Source organism: Panthera onca, chromosome E1 (genome assembly GCF_046562875.1).
Source record: "Panthera onca isolate mPanOnc1 chromosome E1, mPanOnc1 haplotype 2, whole genome shotgun sequence".
In the NCBI taxonomy this organism is placed as follows: domain Eukaryota; kingdom Metazoa; phylum Chordata; class Mammalia; order Carnivora; family Felidae; genus Panthera; species Panthera onca.
This window is the reverse complement of record NC_138352.1, coordinates 55,406,414-55,433,864: the sequence shown is the minus strand read 5'-3', so window position 1 is coordinate 55,433,864 and position 27,451 is coordinate 55,406,414. Positions and strand designations below refer to the sequence as shown.

Here is a 27,451-nt window from a genome sequence, read left to right as displayed (position 1 = left end):
CAGCAGCAGCAGCCCAGGTAGCTGGGTGAGCCCAGGAGGGGCCCTCATATTTGGGGCTCAGAGGCATGAAGGCTTGTACAGGGGCATGTGTGAGTATAGGCCTCTGTGGCGGTCTTGCCTTCCCCCCTCACCCTCAGTCTGTGCCTGCAGTGGAATCTGGGGTGAGGGCCCAGGCAGGATTGGGGTTTCTCCCCTGTGCCTGTCCCACCTCCTTCCCCACAGGCTTATCTTCTTTGAGAAGACAGATGTTGCCTTTGATGAGGACATAGGGACTTGGCCCAGAGCCTGAGTTGTCCTACTTCATTAGGGACCCAGAGAACAGGTGGGGTCAGAGAGAGCAATAATGCCTAGAGTGGCTTCCAGATCCACGACCCCAGGTACTGGGGTGCTGAGGGGCATTGTCAGGACAAGGCGACTGGGTCAAAGACACCATGAGGACTGAGTATTGATGCCAAGCTGGGTGGGAGAGATGCTCTGGGATGGGCAGTTGGCTAGAATTGGGAGTGGTCTGGGAGAGGAAGGGGCTGCCAAGCCTGATGTAACATTAACTTCCTGCAGATTCAGGTATTTTGTTTGAGGTCGGATGGCAAGGGCAGCAAAGATGTCAGATAAAGCCCCTGGGCTGAAGGCTGGGCTCCTAGAGGTCATTTTGTCCATTCCCTGCTTCCCAGGGCCTAAAGACTACAGCCCCAAAGGACTGGTTGCTGGCTCCTGTGTTCCTCTGCTCCAGTCACCTAGCTGAGGATCATCACTATCGCCCCAGACATTTCAAAGAACAAGCAGATTGTCTTGTTCTCACCATCTATCCCTCCTACTTGGTCAAACCATCTCCTTCTCTGAAGTCCAGGGGAACGGGACAGGAGCAAACAGAGGAGTGGCAACAGATGGTCTCTGCAGTCTCAGCTAAGGCAGAAAAGAGGGGTTTTCTTCAGAGCACCCTTTTCTGATGGAACTCCTCTCCTCCAGCTCATGAGTGATTTCAGGACCCACATGGAGAGTTGTTGGGACTTTGAATTCTCTCCATCCCTGGAAAAGCTGGAGAGCATACAGGCAGGTCCAGGCACTGGTAAGGTAGGGGCCTCATATCCTGAAACTTGGTTTAGTCCTGTCCTGATGGATTTCTCCCCTCCCAGGGAGAATGAGGTGGCCTGACCTCCCAGGCACCCTGTTCTCTGGTCCATACATTGGGGATGACTCAACTCTGGGGTGAGGAAGTGGATAAAAAACTGAGTTTAGGCCAGAGGGATGTCCTTTTGTCATTTATTCATTCATCCAACAAATATTTACCAAATAGTTGCTTTATGCTAGGCACTGTGCTGGGCACTGGGAGCACTTTGGTGCATACAGATAGATGTGGTCACTGTCCTCGTGGAACTTTCCATCTGGTGGGGGAAATAGGATTATTATTATTCAAACGACTGCACAAATAAGTGTGAAATCACTGTTCTAAGTGCTCTGAAAGAAGAATATACAGTACTGTGAAAGTGTATAATCGGGGGACTTGGCTGAGTCCAAGGAGTTGAGGATGAGCTTGCAAAGGAGACAGAGAAAGAGCAGCCACAGTGTAGGAGAATTGGCAGTGAAATCATAGAATCAAAGGAGAAGTTGGTCAATTGTGTTGAGAGATGCTGAGAGCTCATGAGACACCTATTCACCCTGACACCTCACCTGCTAGTTGTGAGTACAGGTATGGGAAGTCTCTGGCATTGTGCCTGGCTCACAGTTGGTGCTCTGTAATGTTAGCTCCCTTTCCCCCCTCCCCAAGCTGAGTCCTCCCTCCAGGGACCCTAGATTTCTGGAACAAAGGGGCCGCTTAGTCTCAGCCTCCTCTGTCAACTCAGACCCCAAACCCTAGCCATCCAGTCCTCAGTGAGGGATTCTGGGCTCCTCCCTGCCTCTTCACATCGGTCCCATGGAGCCCTACCATTTCCTAACCTATTTCCTCCTTTGTGTTGGCATTCCATGAAGAGGGGCTGGGGGCTGGGTCTCAGAGAAAGATGTCATTCTGGCTCTGCTTCTGGGCTGAGTCTGAGAAGGGAAGAGTGTTGGAATCCTCAGCAGCTCCCAAAGCTGCCCAGGGTGAATCTGAGTGTCTTAGGTAAGGAGCGGGAGTAGTTGGGGAGATGGGAGGGGGGCTGCCCACCCAAGGCGGCGTAGAGCCCAGAGCCTTTTCCATTGCAGACACCCCATCTGTCTCCCACAGAAGGCTCGGGTTGGAGGAGGTGCCGAAAAGGGGGGTATGGAGGGTGAAATTGTACAGTCTGTGATCTAGTATGACGGCAGTGAAGGTGCTGACTGGGGAGAAGGGTGGAGGGTCAGGGTGGGGTGTTGGCTGGGAGAACTAGAGGTCAGAAGCTGGGACTGGAGGTGGGGAAGATGACAGGGATACTCTGTGCTACCCTCCGTACCCTCTGTGCTAGCCCTGTGTTTGATTTTGATTTATAGCTCCCCACCCCAATGACCACAGGGCAAAGAATCACACCCCTCTAGTCAACAAACCAGTAGTGTTCCTAAGCCAAGGACCGGGCTGGATTCATAGCATCTCCCTCTCTCCAGCAGTCAGACCTTTTCCAGACCTTAAAATAATATTTATTTAAATTTGGCAGTTTTCAGAGTGTTTCCTTTCACATATCACTTTAATTGATCCCGCTAAAATCTAGGGAGGTAAACATTATCATTCTTGATCTATAGATGAAGCAACAAGGAGTTTAAATAATTAAGTGGGGGCGCCTGGGTGGCTCAGTCAGTTAAGCATCCAACTCTTGGTTTCAGCTCAGGTCATGATCTCATGGTTTGTGAGTTCAAGCCCCACATCAGGCTCTGTGCTGACAGCATGGAGCCTGCTTGGGATTCTCTCTCTCTCCCTCTCTCTCTCAAAATAGGTAAATAAACTTAAAAATTAAAAAAAAAAAAAGATTAAGTGAATAACTTGGGTCACAGGAGAGTAAGGAGAGGGGGCCCTAACCTAGGTGTTCTGACATGCAGCCACTAGGTTATCCTTAGGCCTTCCTTGCTCCTCATTTTTGGTGATTCTGTACAGCCCCCACTGCCAGGTCAGGTTGGGGTTTTCTAGTAGATAGCTCAGAATAACTCCTTCCCTGTGACTGACAAACTTTGAGAGATACCCAGGCCTTTGGGAGATACATACATCCACATAGCTCCCACTCCTGGATACCAACATCCTGACACTAGGAAACTGGACATCCCCAGAGGGATGGGCCTCCCACATATAGAAATATGAGAGGGCTCTAGACTGGAAGTGGTCAGGAAATGAAGGCAAGGCAGGGGGTGGGGAGTGGAAATTGCCAGCCCAGTTAGTTGCCCTGTTATGGTCCACTCCAGGTCCTGAGTAGAATCCCTGTCCTTGGGAATCCCTGTGGACACCCCCTCCCCACAATTCAAGTTCTTTTTTTTTTTTTAATATTTTATTTATTTTTTTTTTTTGAGAGAGAGAAAGAGAAAGTGAAAGAGTATGAGCAGGGGAGGGACAGAGAGAGAGGTAAACACAGAACCTGAAGCAGGCTCCAGGCTCTGAACTGTCAGCATAGAGCCAGACATGGGGCTTGAACCCACAAACTGTGAGATCAGGACCTGAGCCAAAGTCAGGAGCTTAACCGACTCAGCCACCCAGGCACCCCCCCACCCCACATCCCAAGTTCTAAATACTCCCCCCCACCACCTATATTTAAGAGAATATGATTCTACAGCTTTCCTACCTACTCCAGTCTTTTTTCCCACTCTTCCCTTTGGAAGTTCTTCCTCAGGTGTAACTTTATTTCTTCAAGCTACAGCTTAATCCCTTTAAAAGCCCTTTAAAACAGGTGCCAAGGGAACCCAAGACAGGGCTTGGGTTATTAAATATAAATAGACAGGGGAGGGGAACTGAATATAGTCAGATATTTTATCTCTCAGTCCCTGCAAGTTATTGGGAAGAAGGCACTAGTGGTTGCTAAGCAACAGGTCTCCATAGAGGACAAGGCAAGAGAGGAAAAAGCCTCTTTTGAATATTGAGGTGAGAGGGTAGGGAAGGTGGGGTCAAAGGGCTATGGACCGGCTGGTCGGGCTACGGGAATGATTGGTTTGTCCTCCAAGAACAGCCCTATTCCCCAGGCCTTAGTAAACTCCGCCTTTACAGTTTTTCGGATTGGTGGAAGGAGGAAGGCCTCAGGCGCTCCTCCCTTCCTGCCAGGAGGAGGGAACCTGGTTTCCATAGCAACCCAGAAACAATCCTGGCCTTGTTTTGCTTATGGCTTCTCTGTAACCCCCTTATGGAGCACCAACTATCATGGACCCTTTTCTCTGACCCCCAACTTCTGATTTGAGGGGGAGTGCCCATAGAAAGATTAGGGGTGGGAGTGCCATAGAGTTGGTCTCACTTGGCCCTGAAGTGACCTATTAAGACTCTAAAGAGGGGGTGACTTTTAGGGGAAAGGGCTTCCAAGTGTCTTTTAACCGCTGCACCTCCTAAGGGGCTGGAAAAACATGGACAAATGGTGGCAGCAGATGCAAATTCTACGCTCAGGCTTGCTTTCTAAAGGGTAAGTATGGCTGGGGTTGGAGGTCAGAAGAGAATGAGGGGGCAGGGTCTTTGGTGCCCCTTGGCCACCCAAAGCCCTAATCCTCCTCAACCTAAAGTCCACTGTCGTCAAGACCCAAGAATGGAGATATAGAACATTAACGTATGTCAAGTATAAGTGAGTGGCACCGAGGGGCATAATCTGTTTTTCTAATATGACCACAAGCAGAGTGTTAGAAGAATTAGGCCGACAGCTGCTGGTGCCCCCCCCCCCCCCCCCACTTCTACCCGCTCTCCTCGCTCTCCCTCTCCCTTCCTCCTCGGCGTTTGCACACACCAATGGCAGCCGAGCCCTGCTCGAGATTTCTCTTAATCTTCCTCCGCCATCCTGCGCTCTTTCCGCAGGCGGTGCTGCGAAGCCGGCAGAGCCCCGCGTCACACCTTACTGCTCTCTGAGATTGCTCCACAGAGAGCTCAAGGAGATGGCAATTCGGCGCTGATGCCGGCTGGCAGCAGTTGGGAGAGGGGAAGGAGGAGAGAGAGGGAGGAGGGGAGGGGGAAAAAGTTGGCACGGATACCAAGTTTTTCCCTAGAGAGACATGGGGGGGGGGGGGTGGCGAGAGAAGAAGACAGAAAATGACACAGAGAAAAGGAAACAAGGAAAAAGAGAGACAGAGAGAAAGCGAGAGAGGATTAAAGTTCTCAGACATTCACATGTGGGCATCCCTAGCCCACCTCAACTCATGACCCTCTAAAGATTACACCACCCAGCGGGAGTCCCCCCTCCACCTCTGCCACACAACAAACACACACACACACACACACACACACACACACACACACACTCACACACACACACACACACACACACACACACACACACACTCACTCCCAGCCAACCTGGAAGTCAAAGCGGCCCAGACATGTTGTGTGTATTCGTGCAAGTGTGTGTGTGTGTGTGTGTGTGTGTGTATGCCTGTATGTTGTCTCTGTTTTGGATCGCAGTAGAATGCAGTATGTAAATGAGATGGTTATTACCGCAATGTTCATCAAGCTGAGCCGAGAAGACATTAATAGCCTGATGAATATGCATGTGAATTTGTTAATTAAGTTAATTATTCTGCTGAAAATGCATTCGTCTTCCAAGGACATTTTCCCAATGATTTTTACATGCTCTAGCCATTAGTCATGCTATATTTTATCAGGGAAATGAGTTTGCTTAAGTTGTAAAAAAAAAAAAAAAAAAATGGAGAGAGAAGAGAAATAGAGAAAGAAAGGAAGAGGGAAAAAAATGAAAGAGGAAAGAGGAAAATGTGTTGAAGTTGAGAGTGGCAAGGCATCAGAGGCTAGCCTGAAGTTTGAGGCCCAGCTGGGCTTTTGAAGCCTGCCCTCGATTTTTATGGGTATCTCACTCTACAATTTTTTGCCCTTTTTTTGATGACAAACTTTTTTTTTCCAGTGCCAAATTTCCAACACATTAATTAATTGTTGTAGCCAATTAACTGTAGTTGTGCAAATGAGTTTAGCACTAATTACCATGCAGTGCCTGTAATCACATAAAAAACTTGCTGAGAAAGAGAGAGAAGAGAAAGAAGGAAAGGAAAAGGCAGTGGTGGCAGGAGAGAAGGAGACCTGGAGTAGAAGGGCAGCCAAGGAAATGAAATAAGCGGGGGGGTCCTGAGATTTCCTGGTTAGGAGCCATCTTGGCTCCAAGAAAAAGGAGCTCCCAGCCACATTCAGGACCTCTGACAGTTAGGAAATGTCAGTGGGGGTAAAATTCAGTAAAGAGTGATTTCTCTTTGTCTAAGAACTTACAGCCAAAAGACACAAGTTCAGAATGGGTATCTATGGTTGTCTCAATGATGCAGTGCAGTCCCTATAAATTCTGAAGGCTTCAGTGTTTATCCTCCATGGTTAGAATTACTGGGTAAGGGTAGTAGGTATGACTAGGAGATGTGCCATTTCTGATGGGCCAAGGGAGATGGAAAAGAATGTATGTGCTCTCAGCCTAGTTCTAGAACCATAAGTACATAGGGAAAATTGTTGAGTCCACAGCCACTGGAATAGGCCAATGGAGCAATGATAACAGCAGCTATAAAAGAGCCAGTTCCAGCAGGAGGTGGGAAGAGGCAGCCTTTGGCCAGACACAGCTCCCAGGAGAGGAGCCAAACCTTCTCTCCCACAAGCTGGCATCTCTACCACCCATCACGTCTGGGCCAACTCTAGGTTTCCACCTGTCAGCTTCAACCAGTGCCCACAGGCTGGGGGACAGACCAAATGATTTCTCCAACTCCTTCTGATTTAGCCGTCCATGACTTCAGCTGGAGGGAAAGAACAGTTGTAAAGCAAGGACTAAGTGCTACACTGGCATTTTTGCTTGCCCCCTGTATCATGTCTAGACACTGAGCCTGCCCAAGGTGTGTGTGTGTGTGTGTGTGTGTGTGTGTGTGTGAGCATGCCTGAATGTGTGCATACACACATGACCTGTAGCTCCTCCACCACCACCAAAAGAAAAGTGTTCTATTGCCCTTACCCCTTCAGAACAGAGAGCTCACTCAGCATGGCCTCAGTTTCTTCAGACCTCATCAGAGACACATCCAACTTCACACTTCCAAGGAGGACCTTAGCCATGTATCCTCTCATAGACACCCAGAGGCTTCCTTTCTGGTTCCCGGTCCCAGGTCTGTAGGCAGATTACTCATGGGCTCTATCCACTTCAGCCCTGTTCTTCCTTGGCAAAGGGGAAACAATTTCAGAGGCACATGCCATACTGTTCCCTGCTCTATAACATTGCTGCTCTTCTAACCTATAAACCAAAGTTAGCTGCAAGGACCTGTATTGACCCCGGCTGCTCCAATGCTCTTCCTGCCTCCAACATCTCTCTTTTGGTTCTGCCCCACACCCTATTCCCAGCAACATTAGTCAAGGTCTGAGAAAGCCTGGTGCAGGACAAAGAGCCCTATTTTCTTGGGTTCCAGACTCTTCTTTGCCATTTACCATGTGATCGTGGGAAAAGCATTTACTGTGAGCCTCGATTTTCCTCATCTATGAAATAAAAATAATAGTGCCATGCCTGAAGGGTTAAAGAAGCTTAGTAATTGTGAGTATAAAACAGTCAGCACACCAAGTAAAATGAGCTACCTTCATTAATTGGTAGGGAGTACAAAGTGAGAGTACAAAGTGTCCTTTAACAGGTGAATGGTTAAACAAACTGTGGTCCATGTGGTCCATGGTATACCATGGAATAAACAAAAGAAACCAACTATGCATACATACAAAAACTTGGGTGGATCTCTAGGAGATTATGGTGAGTAAAAAAGCCAATCCTAGAAAGTTACACAGTGTATGACTCCATTTTTGAAATGACAAAATTTCAGAAGTGGAGGAGATAAGTGGTTGCTAAGGGTTAAGAAAGGTATGAGGTAGGCGTGATTATAAAAGGGCAACATGAGGAATCATTGTGATGTCGGAACTGTTCAGTGTCTTCACCGTAGTGGTAGATATACAAATTTTTACAAGTAATAAAACTGCATAGAACACACACACACATACCCACAAACAAGTAAAACAGGGAAATCTGAATAAGACTGGTGGACTATATCAACGTCAGTATTCTGGTTGTGATACTATAGTTTTTGCAAAATATTACCAATGGATGAAAGTAGGAAAAAAATGTACAAGAGATGTATTATTTCTTAAAACTGTATGTGAATCTATAATTATCTCAAAAAAAAAAAAAAAGCTATGATAGATTATTAATGTCTCTCTGCTAGGTATAGGAGGGAGAAGGGGCTGCCCTTGTGTTTCCACTGCAGAATTTCAAAGAAGATTTTAAAAACATTATTCTCAGGGTATATCAATAAAATGATCATAACCATAGGGATGAAGGGATATTTGTATCTGTTGACTCATAAATTCTACTTTTTGGAATTTACTATAAAAATGCATGAAGGTTTATGTGTTAGGATGTTCATTATGGATGGTATTATTTATAACAGTAAAAATATTTAAATGATTAAAAGTAGGGATGACCCTTGTAAATCATGACATATTTAGGTGATGAAATATTCTAAAGACTTTAAACATACTTAAAAAGGGTCACCTGGGTGGCTCAATTGGTTAAGCATCTGACTTTGGCTCAGGCCATGATCTCTCGGTTCATGAGTTCGAGCGTCGCATCAGGCTGTCTGCTGTCAGAATGGAGCCCGCTTAGGATCCTCTGCCTCCCTCTCTCTCTGCCCCTCCCCTGTTCATGCTCCTTCTCTCTTTCTTTCTCTCTCTCTCCCTCAAATAAATAAACATTTAAAACAAATTTTTAAACATACTTAAAAAAAATACACCCAGCACAATGCCTGACACATAGTAGGCACTCAATAAATGGTAGTTCTTTTCACCTTACTGGGATATTCTGGGTATTAAAAAAGCTAATGTAGGGGCACCTGGGTGGCTCAGTCAGTTAAGTGTCCAACTCTTGACTTCAGCTCAGGTCATGATCTCGTGGTTTGTGAGTTCAAGCCCTATGTCAGGCTCTGTGCTGACAATGCAGAACCTGCTTGGGATTCTCTCTCTCCCTCTCTCTCTCTGCCTCTCCCCTGCTGGCTCTCTCTCACTCTCTCAAAACAAATAAACTTAAAAAAAAAAAAAGTAAAAGAGCTAACGTAGGTAAATATACTGGACAAACTGTAAAGTGCCTGGCAAATGCCAGAAGTTGCTACCCTAATGGCTGTCTCTCACAGCTCCATCTTAGATGATGAAGATATACTTCCAGGTAGAACACTGTCTAATGTGCTCCTGGCTTGAGGCATGGGAATGGGGGAGTCTGAGTCAAGGGATTGGGGCTACTTCCTTTCCAGGAGACTGCCACTTCCTGCTCTGCATCATGAGGACAATCATGGACATTGTTCCCAGCATACCCATATTCACATATTTGGTCTATAATTTCAGGGGACTCATAAAGTCTTTGAAGCAACGTCAGCCCTGTTGACTCCATAAAAGTAATAGATTATTGTTATCAACCACTGCATACCTACTGAGTACTAGGCAGTGTCCTAGGTCCTTTACACATATTATTCCACTAAATACACTCATAACCTTACGAGGTGGTATATCTGAATTTCACAGACAAGGAAACTAGGGCACAGAGAGGTTAAGTGACTTACTAAGGTAGCACAGTTGGTAAATGGCAGTGCTGGTGCTGGAACCCAAGGCTGTCTGCCTCCTAAACTCGTAATCTAACCATCACATACTACATTTAGAAGGACTGAGAAGGAATGCACTCCCAGACCTAGTGTAGAAATTGCATTGAGGCCCACATCTGGAGAAGCCACTGAAAAGTAATCCTGTTTTTTCAATTCCCCTTGGGTAGGCACAGACTTAAACTCATCCCAGGCAGGAAAAGAAAAATCTCTGAAGTAGGCCCATTCTGAAGTTTTATATCTCATGAATAAGTTTTTCCCTATGTCTAACTTCTATCTTTTTTGCTAAAATCTAATCCCTCTTCAAACCCTCATTTCCAGTAGGGACAGTGAATATATGACATGGTGCCCTTCCATGAAAGGTCCTAGGTCAGGAGAGGCTGGAGGAACTTCTCTTTCCCTAGTTCTGTTGAGGTCATGACTAAGATGTCTCAGTCCCCTTGGTGTCTTGGATTTGATCCAAGGTATCAAACCAAAAGATAAGCAGGAAAAAAATGGACCAAGAAGAAGAGTAGAAAAGAGTAGCCTAACCAGACCAAGGAGACCAGCATAGAGAATGGCTTAGGAGTCTCTTGGGACCTTAGTGCTGGGTTAGGTGTAAAGTTAAGGTGGGCAATTTTTCCCACCAGACTCAGCAGCCAGGTTTATGTTTGACATGTATCTAGCTGGGGAGGTCTGGCCACCATTCCTCATGCCAGAGTCTCTGGTTAGTCTCAATATGACATCTCTATAGAAAGGAGAGGGCTAGGGGTTCTGCCACTCTATATTTACTCCTGTCTCAATACTACCTCACTGTGCTTGCTCAGGATCAGGCAGCCCAACTCGGGGTGCTTAGAGACGCCCAGGGAAGAGAATTATCTTGTGAGGAGGATGCTAGGATCTCAAGGCTAGGGCCAAAGCTCTTTTATCTCAACATGAGAGCCAGGAGGGTAACTGGAGCCTGAGTTTGAACATCCTTCCATCCCTCCCTCTCTCCTCTGTACACCACTCTACCCTGCTGGGGCCTAAGCATGCCCACTGCTCACTTTGGCTTCCCTCACTTCACTTACCCTATGGACAGGAGAGGGTTAAAGGCATGGTATGGGCAAGCTATAAATTTCCCATCAGTGTGGGGAGAGTAGGACTGTTGGCAGGGAGGGGGTTGGGCTGGGGGGGGAGGGGGGAGCTGGGAAAAAGCCAGGAGGTTGTCTCTAGGTAACAATAAACACTGCAAGCAAGGAGCAGCTGTTACACTTACTCTCTCTGCATCACAATGCTGAAATAACACTAATAAACCAGTGTGCCCAATGCACAGGCATACACGCATTTAGGGCCGAGCCCCACTGCACCCTTAGAGCTGCCCTCTGCCTCAGGTCAGGGCTCTTACTGTCAGTGGACATACCAGTCTTGGCCTGGCTATCCTTGTGGGGAGGATGAGCACGAAAGAGTCAGTCTCAGAGTCAGAGTGGCATTCTCAGAGTCAGGGGGGTTGCAGAGGCTGGGGATTCTGGGTTCAGACCCTGATGGCATTCACTGGTGCAAAGAGTTCAAATGGGGTAACTCTTGGCTGGGAGTTGGGAGTAGAGGAAGAGAAAGAAAAGTGTAGGGAACAGGCCACTACTTACCATATCTTCTCAGATTGGAAGGGATGAGTTGGCCAGGAGTGGAGCTAGCTGAAGGGAGACAGAAGAAAAGGGAGGCCAAGCAGAAAGTTTGAGAAAGAGGAGAAGCATGTGGTATTGAGGAGTGATTCTAATATCTCTCCTGGGCCTAAACTCCCCACACCTGCCTACACCCACCTGGTGCACCCAGGCTCCCCCTCACAGCACCATTTCTATACCAGAGCCAGGTGATGTGTTGGTTCAGTTCAGGACTGAGCTTTATTATGGGTATCCCAGCAGGGGGCCCTGGGTTCCTGATGCTGCCAGGGAGAGCTGGGGGAGTAGAGATGGTCCCAACTCCCTACAGGAAGAGCAAAGAGCAAAGAGCGGCTGGTCTCTTTCTCCCAACCAAAACCATCTCTGGATCTCCAGAAGCAGCCCAGCAGAGAGTCCCTCACCCCAGCTGGAGAGCAAAGCCACCAGCAACGAAACAGGCAAATGAAAATGGGCTCGGCCGGAGAATTCTCCTCCTCTTAGGCCATCCTTCACTGAGGTTAGAGGGAAGGTATTATTATCTGGATACTAGTATCAAAGATCTCTGTTTCCCTTTGCTGAAACAAGGAGGTCCCTGGGACTGTGGTCAGAGGCCTGAATGGATCCCCTGGTCCACCTTCTGGCCACTTTCTGCTGATGTGGTCTCAAACACAATATCCTATCATCCCCCTGATTCAGAAAGGATGGAGAGGATGCACATTGCCCACCTGGCCTGTAAGAGATAAAGGAATCAGCACCTTTGAAGATCTATGGTGTCTGTTTCCAGGGAAGAGAGAACTGAGACTGTGGCAATCCTTCCAGGGAGGAGTGGCTGTGTCTGCCTGCACATGTGAATGCCCAGTACCCTTTGTGCGGCCCCAAAGGATACAATTGTATACTACTAGCCTAGCCTCTTGTATCCTTTCCTCACTGGGAAGCCTCTTTCTGGGAATGCTCAGCCTTCCCTGATCTCTTCTCTCCCATTTCCCTCTATTCTTTTGTAGCTGGGGCCTCTCCTTGACCCACAATCCATATGAGAGACCTTTATCCACACAGCTCAGAGTGGGGGAGAATTGGGGCAAAAGAGAGCTCTAACAAGCCTGAAGCCTCTTCCCCTCTTTTGTTTTCATAAGCTGCCCCCATTGCTATGAGTCACCAGAACCTTGAGCTCAGCTGAGCTGCCAGCAGCCTTCTCCCTCCTTGCCCTGCAGCAAGGCAGATATGCACCCAAAGGGCCCCAAGCCCACCACCTCACAGGGCCACAGCCTTTTCTTTCATCCCTAGGAATCTGTAACGCAAACACATTGAGATGAGTGAGCAAAGAAGTGTGAGAGACCCCAGCATGTGTTCTGTGCCAAATCAGAGAGCCGGCTGCCTGCATGGCAGAGCAGAACCACCAACCAGAAGAGCTGGCACACTTGGGCACACAGCCTTGTCAGCATGTGAGAGAGGGTGCAGGAGAGGATAGGATAAGGAGGCTGTTTCAAGACCAGGCATCTCCTCCTAGCTCCCTCTCTGGTTACTGTTTCTTCCCCTTGGCCTCTCTCCCTGGGTGCTGATGGACATCACAGCACTGCCACCTCTGAGGCACCTTCCTTCCCCTCCCCCATGGCTTTGGGAGCTAAAGAGGGGCTATAACAACCTTCGAGGTGTCAGGTGGGAAGTTCAGACATCTAGATGTCTTACCAACCCCTGGGACATACTGAGGGAGAAGGAGGAAAGGCAGAGTCCCAACAGAGTAAAAGCTAAACCCTGGGCTAATACTGAGCTTGTTTTTCTCCAAAGTGCAGGGGATTCTGCTACCTCTGCCTCCCACTCACTTCAAGTCTACTCTTCTTTCCCAGAAAAGACTCGGCATTCCTTGTGGCCTCTAGACTCCAGGCTCTGACTCTGGGGCTGTAGATCTCCTTGCCTAAACCTTGGGAGTATGAGGCAGGGCTGGTGGGGACTATGGGAATGGAAGCCTCATTCCTTAGAGAAACATCCAGAATCTAGACTGAATGCTTTCAGGGCCTTGTGGACCCTCCACTATGCCTCTAATGTTGGACCGGGGCTGTACAAGGGTTGAGAAAGGGCCTACCGAAAGCCTGACCCCCTTTCTGCTCCTTCTTTGCTGTTCTTCTCCACTGCTCTGTTTCAAAAGAGAAAGAGCAGCTCTGTAAACAGGAGCCTCTAATAAATCTCATGAATAACATTCAATATGAACACCACCCCTCTAGGTTAGGCAGTCAGCCCCACAGATGGGACTATAGGCCTCAGTTCCCAAATTTCCCCTCTCTGTCTTCTCCCTGACTTTCCCAGACAAGAGAATTGTCCTCTTCAATTCCCTGGCACAGTTCTCCCAGTTCTCACTACTATGGGCCCTTGGAAGTAGAGGGAGAGCTTGATGGATTCTTTCCAGACTGTCTTGGGGGGATGCGAAGGGTCCTTCTCACTTACTGTTTGTAGAGAAGGCAGAGAATGAGAGAACCAAGGAGATGACCCTGAAGGTCTACAAATAAGGGCGGTGAGTGTGGGGCACTTAGAGAGGCACATTCTGCTCTTCCTCAGGGACTCTGGGGATATAAAATGGGATACTAAGATAGAGAAGACAATTCTGGGAGTGGGGGAAAGGTGTTGGGGGCTTAGAGAGTGTGAGGAAGTTTCTACTCATGCTGCTTTCCAAGATCTCCCATCTTTGCCCTGACTCCAACTTAGTCTCCTGAAGCACAGAACACAGAATCTTGAATTTTTTTAATTTTTTTTAACGTTTATTTATTTTTGAGACAGAGAGAGACAGAGCATGAACGGGGAAAGGGCAGAGAGAGAGGGAGACACAGAATCGGAAGCAGGCTCCAGGCTTTGAGCCATCAGCCCAGAGCCCAACGCAGGGCTCGAACTCACAGACCGCGAGATTGTGACCTGAGCTGAAGTCGGACGCTTAACCGACTGAGCCACCCAGGCGCCCCCAGAATCTTGAATTTTTTTAGGAAGGAAGAAGATGCCAGGAAATGCCACTTTTGGCAACCTAGTGAGAAAGCCCCTTTTCTCCTTCATTCATTCCCTCCTTAACCGTAGTGTCTGAACAGTAAAGGAAGGAGGGAGCAGGAGTGTTGTGGACACTTGCACCAACCCCACACAAAGCCAGACAGGGCTTGACTAAATGCTCTGAGGCCATGACACTGCATGAAATGCAGGGGTATTTGTGACTTGGCTTCCACAGCCTTGAGTTTTAACCCTGTCTCTGTTTTAGGCCTAGACATGGGACAAGAGATATAAGGCTACTCTCTACATTTCTGGGCATAATTTTGTCTAGTAGTTTAGACTGTGACAGGGAAACTTATGATAAAATCTTTAAAAGAAAAAAAGCTCAACATTTAGTCACCTTTTGGAGATTTATTTTTTGATTAAGGAACTGGGACAGTTGGTACCTTCCCTGTGGACTTTACAGAGTATAGTATAGTAAAATCCCATGAGAGTGACGGACTCTTGGGGATCTGTCTGCTTGGGAGCAAGGGAATGGATGAGGTGACCTCTGGACCTGTACGAGAGAAATGTTCCCCCAATAATGCACCTGCCTAATGCCCTTTAGTTGCTTCTAAGACTTGGAGGCCAGAGATAAGAGACTCCAATAATAATCGTGCCAACCCTCTTCCCTTGACTTTCCTCCCCACATTCTACCTACCTGCCTACCTACCTACCTACCTTTCCTTGTGGTCCCAGGAACTCTCCAAATCCAGGAACTGATTTCCCCTCTCAGTCTCCATTTCCACATCTGTAAAGTGAAAGGTTTGGCAAGATGAGCTCCAAGTTCTCTTCCTTGCAGCAGTATGATCCTATGAGTCACACCCCAATGGCACCAGGCCTCAAGTAACGTCCAGGGTGCTTCACTTATGTCTAAATGTACAGATATATCTCTGAACCTCTCACTATAGTCCCTGGTTCCGTGGTCCCTTTCTCTTGCCATCTCTCTTCAAGGACCTCAAAGTTCTGTCCCTACTTTCCTTTCACAGTTTTACATTACTCACTGGGACAAGCCCAACTGGAAAAGATCCCAGGAGCAAGAAAATAGCCTTACCTAATAACCTGGCTGCAATTTTGCACCTCAGACCCAAATCAGCCGGTACAATTCTCTGCTTTTTGGAGGTCCTAGCACTTGGGGGGAAGTCCTGGCAACTCTCCCCAGGACCTCCTCTCCTCCTCCACCTTACTATTCTCCTTGCCAGAACGCAAAGTGGCCAGTGATTGATGGGCCTGGGTTCCTGGTAACCGCACCCAGTGGCCCAATCCTCCTCCCTTACCCAATCCCTCCCCTGTCCCTATTCAGAGATCAGATTGTCTCATGTTGGTCCCTGAGGTCCCATTAATTAAAAATACATCCAATTAAATGGCAGGTGAAAACGTGCTATTGGAGCTCTCCACCCCCCTGCCCCAGCTTGGTCTCCCCCCCCCTCCTTTTAAGGCTCAGCTGTGCTTTGAGCTGAGAAAAAAAAAAAAAAAAAAAAAAACACAGAGAAAGAGAGAGGGAGAAAGAGGGAGAGAGAAGAGGAAGACATAGGGGTGGGAGGATGAAGGGGGGCTGCTATTTGAACCTCTGCCAGGGTAGCATGTGCCAGCCTGGGAGGGTGGCACTGTGCCCTGGTGTCTAATTTCTGGAGGTGTGACTAGGTTCAGTCAGCTGGGTACCCACCTCCATTTCCCTTAAAGGGGCAGAGGGAAGTCAAAGGGTGTGGCTAGCTTCTAGGCTTGATGGGTGAAGGGCAGAAGTGTAAGTGGTAGAGGGCCCTTAGGACAGGGTGTGATGTTCAGAGTTGGGAGAGTCTGAGGTCTCCATCCTTGGCATATCCCTGTTCTTCTCCAACCTGCAAAGAAGATAATGAGAAGCCGGCTGGGACCCAGGTGGCAGGGCATGGCGATGCTCCCAAGCCAGGCTGTGCCTACCCCTACCCGCAGGAAAGCTGAGGAAAAAAAAAAAAGAGGGAGGGAGGAAGGACAGAGCCATAATTTGAGTGGGAGCAGATGGGTCAGATAGGATAAAATATATAAGGATGGATGTTTATGTGAGCACCACAACACTCAGCACCTTCTAGGCAAGAGGGTCTGGAGGGATCTGTCCTATTTGCCCTTCTCTAGTCAAAAAGAAGTAGCAGTAGTGTGAAGTCACCTCAACCTGGCTGCCTGGCAGGCTATGAGCAGGGTATTTCCCCTGACAAGCACTGGTCACTCATTCTCCTCCACACTTACCATGTCCCAGCATTTTGTCAGGTAAGGCATCTGTTCCACCCTCTGCCCCTCGGAAAGCCCTCTGGCCCCAAGCAATGCAAAGCTAATGGGCACTGAGAGCTGTTGGGAGAGGAGCTAGGAAAGAAGGGATGAGTAAAGGTGGTGCTCAGAAGCCAGGCACCAGGGGGGTGTCTGCCAACCCAGGGCCCCCGCCTGGCCTCCCTGGCAGCCTCAGTACCTCCTCACTTCACTTTAACGCTAATTGGAGATTTTAATCTGCGCTGCTGCTCTGCTCGGGGTGCTGGGGGGAGTGCCAGCTGTGCAGTAATTCCAGCAGCACCGACTGTTTAATCAAGCTGTCCTCCTGGGGAGGGGCCCTCGGGCATGGGGGTAGGAGGGAGGAGGAGAACCTCTGTCATCTCCCTTAGCCTGTTCAGCCTGGAAGGGCTTCATGGAGACTGAGGATCAATTGTGGGATACCTCACCCCCATAGGGGCCCCATCGCCACTTGGATCCTCAGCAGAACCATTACACCGTAAGGGGTTGGTTTGAAGCTCAAGGGCCAAAGTAGCCCCCCTCTCCATCTGGCTTTCTGACACCTTTTTTTAGGTGTGCTCTGGCCACTCAAGCTACAGACCTCCACTGGACCATCTTGAGTTCTGCAAGTCTGTGCTGGGGAGGTGATGGGGGCACAGAAGGCTGAACTTTCTCCCTCTCACAGTCCTCTCCCCCACATTCTCACTAACAAAGATATTTCTCTTACAATTTTGAGAGATTTTTTTCTCTGAAAATCACAGGTGCTCCCACCCTCTGGACCAGAAAGTGACTGTGTAAGAGGCAGGGAAACAGTGGGGTGGACAGCTGAAACCTGCTACACCCTGAGGAAGAAAACCATCTACGCAAGAAGTTTGGTGTCTGGAGCTAGGGGGCTTCCCGCGTTCAGCTGGTAACATACTGAGATGTCAGGCCACTAGGGTGGAGTGTTCAGGGTCTGAGTCCATTTTTAAGGAAGAGCAAGTGATACTAATTAATCTTCTGGCTTCTTGGGGCCTGGCTCTCAGGCTCTCTCTCAGGGTATTTCTGATCCCTGTCTTGGAGAAAGAATGCCCCTGTCACCTAAACTCTGTCTGCTAAGGGGCATGAGTTTTAATTGGTCAGCAGCACCCTCATGTGGCAGAAACCAGGACTGCAGCTGCCCAAGTAGCCCAGCAACTTTGAGGTATCAGACATCCAGGTTGACATTCAGTAGGCAGAATTATAAATATTGGTGCTCTCTGACTCATCAAGGTACCCATGCATACTTATTGATTGACCACTTCTGGGGACATTTTATGCTTTCCTATCCTTCCATCTACTGCATCCTCTGACTCAAGGTATATGCCTATCAGAGAAGGAGCACCTCACCCAGAGCTGACACTTATTAGGGCTGCTGCTTGTGTTGTCTGGCTTGCAGGGGTGAAAGAGGCACTGCTGAGAAAGGAGGCCTAAGAGCAAAGGGTAAGCTGATGTCATATCTGATGGCAGAAGAGGCTCTGGCACCCTGCCAACTTTCTACAAGTGCCAGACAAGAGTTACCACCTGAATTCCAGAGACTATCACCTAGTGGTGGGTTTCTGCTGTACAGAAATCCATTCTTACTCCCTAGGGAGGTCTGGGAATGAACAGGGACAGATTATCAGAGCCTGAGATCCTTGTCCTTGAGAATAGACACCAGATAAACACTTTTCCCTCAAAAGATCCAGGTATTCTCCAAGGATGCCAGGCCACTGGGCAGAATGTACATCTGGGGCTTTAGACTTCTGGCCCCAAGAGAAATGCTACCTGTCATTGGACCCTTACCCTCCATGTGAAATCTCATCTGTTTACTGGTCCCTTCTTCCCATACCCACTAAATGGGGGAAATGGTTCTGTACTGTAGGAAAGGGCTGGATATTTAACATCAGCAAGATCTTGCTAAAGATTAAAGCTGAAAGTCACAAGGCAGAGAACATCAGAGAGAAATACTCCCAGAGAGAAATATAACCCTGTTTGGGGTTGGTGGGTACAGAGAGGCAAACCTACCTGGCAGCAAGAAGAGTGGGGGGTGGGCACTAGAAGCTGATGACCTGCCTGGTTCTGGGCAATGAAGATGGAGAGAAGCAGGCTTGTAGGTCTCTACTTCTGGTGCTTTGCACAATGTCTAGACAGGTGGGAGCTCCCATCAAACCTGGAAAGGAGGTAGAGAAGCTGATGGGAGGTAGTAAAAAGGGACAGTATGCCCAATCCTGACTCAAACAGGAGAGAAAACAACTTCTTGGGGAAGAAGAAGGCAAGGCTGTGCCTGTGTGTGTGCGTGTGTGTGTGTGTGTGTACGCATGCTCCCAGTGGGTGAGTGGGGCAAGTATTGGAGAGGAGAGGTTGAGAGTAGTCAACATCAGTATTCCATCAAAGAGGAAAACCCATTAGCGCAGTGGGCCAAGAGGAAAGGAGAAGAATGAAATGGCTTTTGGTGCTGATAAAGAGAGATACTTACTCTTACCAGGGGGAGAAATTGTCTGTGAGAAAGTAGGACATCATAATAGGGTCAAATAAAAAGCTAGGGAAACGCCTCTGGAGATCTTTGGGAATAAGAAACTTCCCTGAGACTAGTTGTATGGGGCAGGGGGAGGGGGAGGGTAATCCTTTACAAAAGTAATCCTGAAGCCTCTGATTGGCCTTAGGTCCCTACCTGGCTTAGAGTCTATGAAAAAGACTGAATGTGTCAGGGCTCCAGATGCTAGGTGACTGATGGACTTCACCAAACTCCTCAAGGGCCATCCTTCCTGCAGCTGCCACCTGTAAAGGAAAATGACAGGTTACATTATGAGACAAGGGACTAAACACCAAAGAGAAATTTGGTCTTTCACCCAGGGAATATGGCCTTAGTAGATAACAGTGATGGTGATGTTAACCATTCTTCCAATTCCCTCAAATCTGAATTCACAAAGCCCAGAAGGATTAAGAGGAACTTTAAGTATGCTTCCAGAGAGAGTTATAACTGTTCTAAGATGCCTACCTCTAGGGAACTAGCTCCCAGTCTGATAAAGTAAAAACAATGGTTCCTACACCTAAGAGGTAAGTTAGGAATTCAACACAACTAGAAGCTATGAAACCCAGAATTATAAAGGGTGATGAAAGTTCAACGTTAATGCAAAGTTAATGCAAGAAGGTGACTCAAGAGGATGCCATCTAGTTTTAGATCAGATCACCAGCTTGTATTCAAGATCATCTGTTTTGTCTTGTCCAAAACAACTTCTTCCAGAAAGGCTTGGAGGCAGGGGCGCCTGGATGGCTCAGTCAGTTAAGCATCCGACTCTTGACTTCAGCTCAGGTTATGATCTCACTGTTTGTGAGATCAAACCCTGCATTGAGCTGTGCACCAACAGCTCGGAGCCTGCTTGGGATTCTCTTTCTCCCTCGCTCTCTGCCCCTCCCCCACTCACGCTCTCTCTCTCAAAAATAATAAAAATAAACTTAAAAAAAAAAAAGGCTTGGAGGAAAATACACAAGAAAGTCCTATGAGACAGAAAGGAAGTTTGTGAAGGGACAGCAGACTTGATACACTTTGGACAAGAAGGGCAGTCATATACATTCCCTACATAGGGAAGAATCTGCATGGGGACCAGATTCACGTTCCCCCTATATTATCAGTTGGGGTGTGATGGAAAAAATGTAAAGTTTATGCTTTGGGATCTGTTTCTTTGTCATTAGCAGACAATGTTCATTTTGCAGATCCTTTGTGCCTCTGACCTAGATTCGTAACTCTGTCTCAATGCTGCCCAGTGGTACCTTTCTCCCTCTAAGATTCTGATTCCAGCTCAGGGACTCTTTAGCATTTTCCTCCATGCACATCATTGGCTCCCAGACTTGTATGTTCAGAAAATAAGCATTGAAAGTGACTGTAGATACATCTCGGAGAAGTTCCAAAGAGGGGTAGTCTCAGCACAGAGCAAGAGGACTTCTGAACCTGTTGTGCATGTCAGTTCATTGAGCACGCTATTTAGGGCTTAGGTAACAGCAGAGCAACATACCCCTTCCTGCCGCCTCCTCAAAGGAGAAAACCAACAACTCAAAACTTAAATAATAAGGGGGGGGGGAGTAGAAGTTGCCCCCTCGAACCTCTTTTCCCTGTAATCTCAGAGAATATCTCATTTTACTCAGAGTTCTATAATCCCTTCTCTTGTTCAGAGACTCCCCTTAGTTTCCCAGTAGGTGAGATGTGTTTTCTTTCTCCCTTCCTTCTGATTTTGCTTTTCTACAACTGTATTGTAATATACAGGAGCCAGAGTTGAGATTTAGGGTAAACTCCTGCTCTCCAAACTCCAGAGATGGTAGCAAAGTGCCCTTGGAACATGGGGGTAACTCCGAGGGCATTAAGATCTTTGGCCTTGGCTGCCACTTGCTTCCCAATGAACCAGAGCTCCTGACTAAATAAAAATTACATGTGTACAATTTGCATATTATAGAAAGATTAGTCTTTGAGGTAGAAACTATAAAGCTTCTCAGTTTTTCTACTAGTGTTTTTCACATCCACCTTTCCCCCCTCAATCCATCCCTCCCCCCTCAAAACCCTACAGCCCTTAGCTTCCTTTCTTGAGGAAGCTCATTGTTCTCAGGAGTTGGCAATCTTAAAGCCAGGGGTTCTATACTCAAGTAGGTTAAGATTATGGCCTCTTGGATTCCAGTCTTGGCTGGCTGCCACTAACTCACTCACTGTGAGACAGTGGGCAAGGCACTTCCCTTCCCTAAACCTGTTTCCAGGCTTGTATACCTAAAGAGTGAATTAGGTGATCTGTAGGTTCTCTTTCTACCTCTGGCCATCTATGATTCTTTGAGGAAAGACACACTTCCTTTTATCAGGAAGTGAGACATTCCTGCCCTTCACACCTTCTCTCTGGGCCACTGCAGAAAGAAGCTCCCCTCTAGATGCCTACCTTTCTCATGCTGGCATAACCAAAGGGACAAATGAAGGAGTCCCAGTAGGAGGCCTTCTCTTAAGTGACAAGCTCCTTCTATTATGAAGAGATGTTGAGAAGGTGATCTAAGTCTAACTCTGAATCTTGACAAAGCAGAGAAGAGTCAAGGCAGGTATGGGGCAAGAAAGCATGCCCCGCGCCGCCCCCCCCCACCCCCCCCCCCCCGCCCATCTCACAACATACAACTTAGACTGTCTGAACACACACTTGGCTTTGCCCTAGGGAGGACCATGTTCAAATACAACTGTATGTGGATGGAAGAAGAAAGCAAGGACATGTGTAAACACATCTAGAGCATCGACACAAATGTCCAATCAGCGCAAATACACTCACTGCTGTTCCATCCTACATTAGGCCTATACGTGCCTTATAAGAAGCTATGGTGAGTGGGGGTGGGGGGGCACCACATCCCAGTCTTACCCCTCCCCAAAGTCAGAAAGGAAGAGACAGTGAGACAGGAGCTACTTGGCTTCCTATAAATTGTTTTGTCCTTCCTCACAGCTGCAATCAGAAGCTAAGGGCTCCCGCAGGCCTTGTTCTGATCTGCTGCAGGCGATGGAGGGTTTTTGAAACGGAGAGGACTTGGCTGCGGCCCCGTTTCAGCTGCCATTGGGGCTGGCTAATGGGCTCATTCGGGAAGACCCCCGCCTGCTGCACTAAAGAGTCCCCCGCGGACCCCCTCCCCAATCCCAACCCAATTAATAAATGGGGGCTCCCACTTTATGGCTCTGGGAGCAGGAACCAGAGCTACAAATGACCCCCAGGGAGGGACAGAAAAAGGCCTTCCAAGAAACAAGCTGGAGAATTGTGCATCCATAGGCACACGCTGCCACAGGCTAGTCATATCCCATTTTCAAAGCATTAAAGGGGAAGAAACTGGCAAAAAGCTGTATTTTCTTTCCTAGATCTGGAGAGGGACAGCATTCTTGAAGTCTGTGGGAACACCCTAGCAATTAACTCTCTTTCACCCAGTTCTCCAACCTGAAAAGGGCAGGTGATCATCTGGGCACAGAGCACATGCTTCACTATTTTCTAGGAGCACCTCCCCCTCTTAGATTCTGAAATACTGAACAAAGACACATCCCATCAATTGGTTAATTAAGTACACTTCCTACTTCTTAAAAATAAAGCAGCTACCTTTTTCCAAGCTCCCATCATAGTCAATAGGATAAATATGTCGGGTCATCTCTCCTTTCACATCCAAACTATCATCAAGCCTTACTAATTTCTATGGACCCCCTTCCTTTCTTCTCATTCTCCCAGTCACACTGTAGTGCAAGCCCTCAGATAAAAACCAAAATATCCTAGCAAACTTTCTTGCTTCCTTGACCCAGTACAGCTGTGAAAGTCCTCAACATCATAATCATCCCCACCATGCTTCTGCTTCCCGTTAGTGCTTACCAAATCAAATCCAAATTTCTCATTCCAGCCGACAAGACTGCTCTTCCTAATATTCCCTCCCCTTACCACACTGAGTGATCCATTCAGACTTCTGCACACAACACACACAAACGTTCTTCTGTAAGTTTTCTTCGTCTGAACACCTTCTCTTCTGTTCCCCTGTCTTCACTACCTTCAAAGAATCTTTTCTGGTTAACTCCAGTTTTTTAAATTACTTCTTGACTATGGCTACTTCTGTACTAGGTTAGTATTTTATTTTGCAGCCTGCATTCACATGCTGACTTATGAACATTGATTCCTTACTTCCCACTCAAGTGTAAGACTCATCTCACTAGATCCAGAAACCTCCTAAAAAAGTGAGACCCTCCCTTAATCTCCCCCAGAAGTTGTTCTATACTCCGGACAATGACTCAGCTAATGACATTCCTGCTCCCCACTGAAGCAACCCTCATGGTAGAACTCTCAGGATAGCATATCAAAGAACTACGAGGAGTAGAATCTTATTCTCAATAGCAATGTCCTATCAACATTGAACTTGGCACTAAGTCTTTCCAAAATTATAAATTGTTTCATGACTTTAAAATGTGTTACAAAACAAAAACCCGAAAACAAGCATGGTCATCAAAGGCATTTGTTTATCTCCTTGATCCTTGGTATATAAACACTATTTTATTTGAAGACCCCTTAGGATGAGAAAACCCATTTTGTTCCCTATCTCTAAGATTAACCTATACTCTCAGGTCATGAGCTGATTTTCTAGAATGCAAATCAACTTCAGAATCAACAGTAATCTTGTTCTCTACCAGTCCTGCCTCTAGCCTACCTCTGTGCATCATATTTTTGGAAGGTCTCCAGGAATAGAGAAGTTATTCATGAGTCTGAACTATTTAGTGAGTACTTCCCTAGATTAACCTCACTCTCAAAACCCTCTTCACTTCCTATAGTTTAGCCATATGTGGTTAGACAATAAAAAATGACCTGCCACTCCCCTTATCACCTACACATTGCTCAGAATAATAAGGATTTGTTTTTTACTCCTTCCATCCTTTAGCTTCAAGGTGCTTAAGGGTCAAGATAATAAAAGCAAAGCACTTAGCACAGTGCCTGACACATAGTTAGGTTTCCAACATTACTTCCTATTCCCTCCCTTCTTCCTCCCAAAACCATAGGTTCTCAACCTTTCTAGGCCTGTTTGTTCACTGGCTGAAGACAGCATTGAACTAGACAAACTAATGTCCTTTTGTAGTTCTAGCAGTCTGTGAGTCTAATTAACATATTCTGTTTTGTTTACTCTTCTAGGCACTGCCTTCACTTGGATCTAAAAACAAAAGAGAGAGGAATAATGCTATTTTCCAGGTTGACCTAAAATATACAAAACTACTTTCAGGAGAATTTTAAAACTCCAAAAATACAAATAACTTTTTAACATGATACATCTGAATCATTCCTTATTTTCAAATTATTCTCTTGAACTATGTGGATAGCAGAGGGAAGCAAAATTTCCCTAAATATTTGCTTAATATAATCAAGCTTCCCTAGTGAAAATGTCTTCAAAGCATCTCCCAACCTAAGAGTTCTAGGCCCATCTTCCAACCATACAGGTAACACTACTGTAATCAATGGGAACTCTTTACTGACAGTGGTGCTTTAATGGGCCTACCTGAAATGAACTGTGAACCTTTAAGGCACTTATCCTTCTCACTAGCCCAACCATAAATTTTCCTTCCATCCCATATTCCTACCTCTTCTTTAAAAGCAATTATACCCTAAGTCTCTTTCTGCAGCTACCAGCCTGCTCCAGTTCTCCTTCTTTACCTTCGTTCCATCTCCTCATATTGCTTCATTTTATATGAGACCTTTGGTCCCCTAACATAAAATGCAAACACTGGTACAAGGCCAAACTCCGAAGTTCCTGAACTTATAAAAGGGATCATATTCCTAAGCTTTTTCTAAGTCTTTGAATTTGGCTTTTCTCCAGGACCAAAAGCATTCAAAATTGCATTAGCTTTGGTGGGGAGGGTTGTCTACCTACAAGCTAACCTTCATCAAAGGTGTCCCTCATTTGGTACTGTAGATCTGAGACAGGAGGGAAAAGGATCCTCTCCTTGAGACAGCCATCAGAACAGGCTCCTTAAAGAAAAAAAAAACAAAAACAAAAACAAAAAACAGCCTCCAAGCCACAGGCTTTGCTTTTCACTTAGCTCTGATTGCTACCTTGTAGCCTTTGTAAGGTTTCTCCTTACCTCCCTCAAGAGATGGTTTAGCTTGGATAAAATGCCCTTCATTCCTTTGTAACTATTAACAACCATGCCAGAGGAAAACATCTAAAAATCTGTTTCCAGGTCCTAGGAAACCTATGTCTAAGTGAACATACTTTATGGCTATACTCTCTTATTCTAGAGAAGTATGCTGTGGCTATTGGCTACATATTAAGTTTCACTAACAACCACCCATCTAGAGAGTATTAAAGACTAACTTAATAGCCCCTTTCTCTCAACCTTGAACCACTAATTTTTGAGGTATATATGAGAGCAACCCAGTGACCAAAGTGTTTTGGCATTCTAGTGATTAATCACCGGGCCTCAAAGCAGTCCTCATCTGCTTTCTCATGGATAGCAGGGCCTTCTTCTCACCAAGCTTTACTTCCCACAGACACCATCTGCAACTGAGCTCAGAAATGTCATCACCAAAAGCACGTCTCAGGATATGAGGGAAGAGGATGAAGTGAAATGTTGAGGCTCCCTGCCCTTCCCAGACATCTCTTGTATCCCGCACAACATAAATTAAAATCTCCTTAGCAATAAGAAAGTATGATTATTTTGCTTTCTCCTTCACCTCTCACTCAGTAATTTGAGGATCTGTAATAGAAACACGTCTTCTGAGTTGCCTCTCATCACCCTTCAAAACTATGAAGCAGCAGTAACTCTAAATACCTTGCAGGATTAAGCAATCAATACCTCTTGTAGGCTTACGGCATGGCATGCAAGTTGGGTAGTGAGTGAAAAATAGGAAACGAAAAGAAGTTGGGTGGACAGGAGAGATGGAGAAACGGCTGCATATGGGGAGGAGTGGTAGAGTCCCCCCCAGCAATCCTTTCAGGTGTCATACTTCCCCCAAAGTCTCTCAAACCTCGTTTGGAGTAAATATTCACTTGAGAGTATTCCTAGGGCTATAAGGAACACTAAAATTATCCCTATGGATGAGAAATGCCATACCCGGACAGTAAAATTAACCAAGTGTCCAGAAATGCTCACCTTGCCTCTCAGGACAACCAGAAGACTTAGCAGTGCCACCCTTCCCTTGGAACAGTTGAGCATTTACTCACTTGAGGAACTCACTTCCATTCCACCTAGCCCTTCAGGATGACTAAGTTGTGAACAGAGAAGTCACTCCATACTGAAACACAGTCAAACTATGGGGCAATCTTTAATAACAAAAGAAATCCCAGTTCAGCACCAAAAACATTAACTGTTAACTTCCTTAAGGCATTAACTTTACCATACAGTTAAGGATACCTGTCTGGGAAAAGATAGTGCTTAAGAAATTTAGATACTGAAACAGCATGATTTCTAACTAGAAATTGCCTTGGTCGTGATAGAAAAAAAGTCCAAGTTAGTTAGGTCCTCAGCCTTTAGGCCTAGAATTAAAAAGAGCCACTGCTATAAAGTGGAAACAATATTCCCTAGTAGGTTGAAGTTCACACTCCCAGTCATGAATCTGCAATATATAAAGCCCAAAAACAAATTCCTTTTTCTCTGGAGGCTAACCAGGAACACAGGATTCCAGGAATTGGAACAATCTTGAGCTCTCCATTCTCCTTCTGGGTAAAGACAGGACAGCCCACAGGCAAGGGAACATCATAAACTTTGGGGATTCAAAAACAGGCTGGCCACCCTCATCACCAGTATTTGAATTCCTCTTCCTAATTTCCTTGTTCTGGTGTACCCTTTAACCTTGTATGATTGCTCACCCCAATATCCTCCCCCCCTTCTTTTCTGTCTTCTAATGGGCTTTACCTGCTTTTATCTACTTATGTCATGACTAGCAGGACTGCAGCACACACAAGGGAAAATTTAGTTCTTAGTGTCCTAAATCGTGAAAGAGAAGGGAAAGCAATTCTGTCCTCAGGTGGAGATAGGAAAGATTTTGGAGATAATAGAATTTTACCCTTATAAACAACTTTGACTCGTTTCCTGGACTGGCAACACATCAGGAATCTCAACGGAGCTAGGAACACTAATCTCCATGCCTACCCTACTCATGGTAACATAGGAACTGGTTGGGGTGGTTATGGTTTTAAGAGATTATTCTTTGGTCTAAACAGCCTCTTACCAACTTCCATTGACAAGTTGAGCTCAAACCCATTACCTCTCCTTTCAGGAGGAGCCAGGGTACATAAGACAACTCTTTTGATGGCCTGGCACCATCATTTGTGTAACTATTTCTACTTAAAAAAAAAAAATCACATCTTACAGTTTTCCCCAACTTATTTTCTTCTCTAATTCCTAGTCTAGTGTTTTGAAGCACCTC

General features: G+C 46.6%; 1 protein-coding gene across 13 annotated transcripts in view; it reads right to left on the bottom strand.

Annotated features, from left to right (window-relative positions):
* Nucleotides 1–27,451, bottom strand: part of CDK12 (cyclin dependent kinase 12) — a 77,681-nt gene that overhangs the window by 2,793 nt on the left and 47,437 nt on the right. For 3 of the 13 annotated variants that reach the window (XM_060646202.3, XM_078437186.2, XM_078437187.2), the window contains exons 15-16: nt 19,234–19,340; nt 15,009–15,078 (exon numbers count right to left, since the gene is read on the bottom strand). In XM_060646202.3, the coding sequence (XP_060502185.3) occupies nt 15,009–15,078; nt 19,234–19,340 (177 nt within the window). The other 10 variants (XR_013551988.2, XR_013551986.2, XR_013551984.2 and 7 more) reach the window with 10 other exon arrangements.